This window comes from Mus caroli, chromosome 9, assembly GCF_900094665.2.
Source record: "Mus caroli chromosome 9, CAROLI_EIJ_v1.1, whole genome shotgun sequence".
Taxonomy (NCBI): Eukaryota; Metazoa; Chordata; class Mammalia; order Rodentia; family Muridae; genus Mus; species Mus caroli.
In genome coordinates, this window is record NC_034578.1 from 37,631,659 (window position 1) to 37,637,290 (window position 5,632).

Below are 5,632 nucleotides of genomic sequence, written 5' to 3' on the forward strand. Positions count from 1 at the left end.
CCTGGAACTCACTTTGTAGACCAGGCTGGCCTCGAACTCAGAAATCCGCCTGCCTCTGCCTCCCGAGTGCTGGGATTAAAGGCGTGCACCACCACGCCCGGCAATTCTAGTCCTTAATTATCCCGTTTGTCTGGGTTTTCAATTTTTTAATGGTTTTATTTATTTACTTACTTACTTACTTGTTTATTTATTTGTTCACTTATTTCTTTAGTGTGGGTGGGTGTTGGGGGAGGGGTGTCGGCATTATGCCCTGCTACTACATGAGGTCCTTATATTTGAACTGCAACCTCTTCGCCAACAGAACCATCCATCCCTCTAGCCTCGATTCTCAGCTCTTGCAAGAACAAAATATATTATTGGCAGTGACTGGCAAGATAGCTCAACTAGTAAAGGTGATAAGACCAGTGATCTGAATCCGAATTCCATTCCTGGGACTGGTGTTGTGGAAGAAGAGAACTGATTTCCATAGGCTGTCCTCCGACCTCCGCTGCTGACATACACACCCACACACATGAAAGATAGATAAAATTTAAAAGGTTTTTTTTTCAAAGATTTATTTATTATTATATGTAAGTACACTGTAGCTGTCTTCAGACACATCAGAGGAGGGCATCGGATCCCATTACAGATGGTTGTGAGCCACCATGTGGTTGCTGGGAATTGAACTCAGGACCTCTGGAAAAGCGGCCAGTACTCTTACCTACTAAGCCATCTCTCTAGTGCCTAAAAGTACTTTTTAAAAAACAATATTTTTCTTCATTTTTATCTTTTCTCTTCCATTTCTAAAATCTTCTGGGAAAGCTATTGAAAGATAAATAAATTTTAGAGCAAAAAGGAAAAACCGAGTCTCTGTGGAAGAAGAGCCTGCAAACCCCACACTTAACTTACTTGGAAGGTGGTGATGGGGGGGGGGTAGGTAAGGTCAGCTACACAGACAGCTAAGGCAGTCTAGATATCGCTCTCTCTCCCTTTCCCTCTCCCTCTCCCCCACCTCCCCAACCCCATCTTGTTTTTCAAGACAGAGTTTCTCTGTGTATCCCTGTCTGTCAGGGAACTTGCTTGGTAAACCAGGCCTGCCATCCAGCTCAGAGATCTGCTTGCCTCTACCTCCCCACTGCTGGGATTAAAGACGTGCACCACCATGCCTGGCTGTTGGAGACCCCATCTCAACAACAAAAAATGAACCCCATGGCTACAGAGACGAATGCTCTGCTGCCTGTCTGTGGAATAGGCACAATTAACAACGTGTCGGGGGAGGGGACTACTGAAAAAAAAAATGTGATGAGACAGATAGTGTGACAAAGTGACTAACAGAGAGGAAAACAGCGAGACAGAGAGAGAGAGAGAGAGAGAGAGAGAGAGAGAGAGAGAGAGAGAGAGAGAGCAGTGCGCTCTGAAGAGCCCACATTCCAGTGGTAGAGGAATTCAGAAGAAATGGTGGTGGACGGCCATTTCTGCTCCTAATCCTCTAACCTGAGGCAAGCACTGGTAACCTCTCCCGCTACGCTTCCAGAAACAGTATGCTCAGTGTAATGGCAGCTGTCCACAGCCAAGCCACCCCAAATGGAGTCGTTCTGAGTATTTAACGAAGTAGTTAGGACTTTATGAATAAACCCTACGCAGGCCCTGCGTGGTGGTGCCATACCTTTTGCCCCCAGGCGAGGCAGGAGGGTCTCTGAGTTTGAGATTAGCCTGATCCACATGGTGAGTTCCAGGCTGGCCTGGAAGCTGTGATCCTACTTCCTCGGGCTTGCTGGGATAACTGGTGTGTACTACCACACCTGGCCCTCTCCTCATCTTGAGAGCTGGAGAAGGTTTAGTCCCACCTTTTGCCTCTGTCTCTCTCCTCAGGTTATTACGTATTCCAGCCGTCATGTCTACAATAACTTGACCGAGGAGCAGAAGGGCCGAGTGGCCTTCGCTTCCAACTTCCTGGCAGGAGATGCTTCCCTGCAGATTGAGCCTCTGAAACCCAGCGATGAAGGCAGATACACCTGCAAGGTGAAGAATTCAGGACGCTATGTCTGGAGCCATGTCATCTTGAAAGTGCTAGGTAAAGTAGGACCCCAAAATAAATGTCTGCCTCCTTTTGCTGTTGTGGTTTGGTTTGGTTTGATTAGTTAGTTAGTTAGTTTGTTTGTTTTTTAAGACAGGTTTTGTGTGTGTGTGTGTGTGTGTGTGTGTGTGTGTGTGTGTAGCCCTGGCTGTCCTGGAACTTACTCTGTAGAAATCCAACTTGCCTCTGCCTCCTGAGTGCTGGACTTAAAAGCATGCACCACCATCACCTGGCAATGCCTGCATCTCAAGTGCTATCTATGAGGAAAGAGACAGCCGCAAGTGGTAAAATCCCCTATGTAATTCTTTGTAGTGCGCACTTAGACATCACCACAAAGAAGCATTTATATTCTAGATTTATAGCAATGTCTACCTTTTCTGAGTCACTGCAGGTTCCAGCGCTGCTAGTAGCAGCTGGGGGCAGAGGATGTTGTTAGGGAGAGGGACAGAGGAGGAGAGGGTGATCAGGGATCCAGGAGGTGAAGCATGGCTGGATAAATTTCAACTCAAAACTGAATAAAATCAGGCGTGACGGAGAGTTGAATAAAGCGCTAAGTGGGGTGTATTTTTTCTCCTGGCATTTGGAGACTCTCTGACCCATCAATCTTAAATCTTTTTCACCAGTGAGACCATCCAAGCCCAAGTGTGAGCTGGAAGGAGAGCCGACCGAAGGAAGTGACCTGACGCTGCAGTGTGAGTCTGCCTCTGGAACTAAGCCCATTGTGTATTATTGGCAGCGAATCCGGGAGAAGGAGGGAGAGGATGAACACCTGCCACCCAAATCCAGAATTGGTAAGCCATCTCCCTGTCAGGCTGCTGAGCCAAAAATATAACGCGGCGTCCACAAATTCCAAATCTTCCTTGTCAGAGGCGCACTAGATGCCCTGGAGCACGCTGCTGAATCTTGTACGTACGTACGTACGTGCGTGCGTGCATACGTGCGTGCGTGAGTGCGTGGTTGTCAATGGCTTGTTTTGTTCTGGCTTGGTTTGATTTGGAGTTTTTGGGTTTTGAGACAGGTTCTCATACAGCACCATGTCCTAGTTTGCTTTTCTGTTGTTGTGATAGAACAGTATGTCCAAAAGCTAGTGAAAGAGGGAAGTGTTTATGTCATCTTATTCTCCCAGGTTACAGTCCATCTTTGAGAGAAGTCAGAGAGGAAGGCAAGTTAAGAACCTGGAGGCAGGAACCATTGTCAAACCCTACTTACTGACTCTCTCTCTCTCTCTCTCTCTCTCTCTCTCTCTCTCTCTCTCTCTAAATCATGCTCAGCTAGCTTACTTTTTTTTGGTTGTTGCTTGGTTGGTTGGTTGGTTGGTTTTTTTGTTTTTTTCCAGACAGGGTTTCTCTATGTAGCCCTGGCTGTCCTGGAACTCACTCTGTAGACCAGGCTGGCTTCGAACTCAGAAATCCGCCTGCTTCTGCCTCCCAAGTGCTGGGATTAAAGGCATGCACCACCATTGCCTGCTCAGCTAGCTTTCTTATACAGCCTGGACCCTCCCACCTAGGGATGGTGCCGCACACAGTGACCTGAGCCCTCCTCCCACATCAATCATTAATCAAGACAATTTTTCACAGCCATGCCCAGAGGCCAGTCTAATCTGGAATGTTACTTGTTCCCTCTTCCCAGATGTGTCAATTTGACAATTAAAAACTAACCAGCACAGGTCTATTCTCAACCCTTTGCCTGAGATCAAATGTGAGGTCTTGTGTAGCCCAGGCTAGCCTTGAACAACTGATCCTTTAGCTTCCACCTCTAAAGTGCTGGGCTTACACACACGCACTACCCCCATGCCCAGTGTGAACCTCACTTGCTGTTATTGTTTTATTTTTAAGACAGGGTGTCATGAAGCCCAGGCTGACATATAACTTCCTATATAGCCAAGGATGGTTTTGAACTCTGGATTGTTCTGTCTCTGTCTCCCAGTTGCTGGGATTACAGGGAATTAACAACATGACTGAGTTGCTGTTAAACCTCTTGAATTTCATTTTTCATTTGTAAACTCAGACCGTAATAACAACAAAACCCATTTCTTTATTTAAATGGCACGGAAATGGGGGGGGGCAGGCTTTATTTGAATTAACTGGTTTAGTATCTAGTATCCACTAACTATTCTCCATCTTTTTTTTTCCTTTTGGTTCTGACTGTGGATTGGACCTAGGACCTTGTATACATATCCCCTTCTCCACAGACTCTCAGGAAGTTGTGCAAAACAGCCTTGAACTCACTTTGTAACCCAGTTAGGACTATGACTGGTAATGTTATGTATGCCTCAGCCTCCCAAATAGCTACAGGTCCTTTGTTCCCGATGTTTTGTAGTTCCTGAGGATGCACAACAATTTCAGATAATATCTCCCCATTCCCCATGCTCCAAAACAGGATCTTCTCTGTCAGTTCATCCCATCCAACCATTTGACATCACAGGTCTGTGATGCTCATCAATAAACAACAGAGATGCTGTTGTGGAGGGGATTTGCCATCTCGATTTCTGCTCCTACAGATTACAACAACCCTGGCCGAGTCTTGCTGCAGAATCTCACCATGGCCTCCTCTGGGCTTTACCAGTGCACAGCAGGCAACGAGGCTGGAAAGGAGAGCTGTGTGGTACGGGTGACTGTACAGTGTGAGTATCTCGGGGTTGTCTTTCTTTTACGATGGAGATTAAAAACCCAGGACCTTTAGAATGATAGCCACTGAGCTAAACCCCCCAACTTCCCAATAATGACTTTTTTGTTGTTTCATTTAAAATTTGTATTGTTACATTGCAGTTTAGTATAAGATGTTTTAGTCGTGAATAAAAGTAAGGTCAAGGTCAAAGTCTTCGTTTCTAGAAGACCATTTAATGATTTTTGTCTGGGTGTATAGTTACCAATGTGAATTAGCCAGTCCTCTGGACTAGAAGCAAACTATGGAGCTGGGAATTTGGTTCAGTGGGATAGCCCCTGCATGGGTAGCTCCCTCAGTAGGATGCCAGCACCACCACCACCACCAGACACACACACACACACACACACACACAAAAGTGTGTGCATACACTGAGAGAGACAGAGACAGACAGAGACTCTAGAGACAGAAACAGAGACCGGGTGAGTTTAGAGATACACACTGCAATCCTCAAGTTTACAAGGTGAAAGCCAGATAACGGAAGTTGAAGATCATCTCCCCCCCCACCACCACCCCCCTACACACAGAAGTTTAGAGCTAATCAAAGCTACATAAAAGCCTGTCTCAAAAAATATTAAAACGGGGCTGGAGGGATGGCTCAGTGGTTAAGAGCACTGGCTGCTCTCCAGAGGTCCTAAGTTCTGTTCCCAGAAACCACATGGTGGCTCACAACCATCTGTAATGGGATCCAATGTCTTCTGATGTGTTTGAAGACAGAGACAGTATACTCACATACATTAAATAAATAAATCTTTTAAAAAATATATTAAGCCGGGCAGTGGTGGCACACGCCTTTAATCCCAGCACTCGGGAGGCAGAGGCAGGAAGATTTCTGAGTTCGAGGCCAGCCTGGTCTACAAAAGTGAGTTCCAGGACAGCCAGGGCTATACAGAGAAACCCTGTCTCGAAAAA

The 5,632-nt window shown here is 46.2% G+C and overlaps 1 protein-coding gene across 1 annotated transcript in view; it reads left to right on the forward strand.

Moving 5' to 3' along the window:
• Clmp (CXADR like membrane protein) overlaps positions 1 to 5,632 on the forward strand; it is a 100,807-nt gene that overhangs the window by 85,585 nt on the left and 9,590 nt on the right. The window contains exons 3-5 of the mRNA XM_021172772.2: positions 1,852 to 2,053; positions 2,680 to 2,847; positions 4,557 to 4,679. Coding sequence (XP_021028431.1) covers positions 1,852 to 2,053; positions 2,680 to 2,847; positions 4,557 to 4,679 — 493 coding nt within the window. The remainder of the gene's footprint in view (positions 1 to 1,851; positions 2,054 to 2,679; positions 2,848 to 4,556; positions 4,680 to 5,632) is intronic.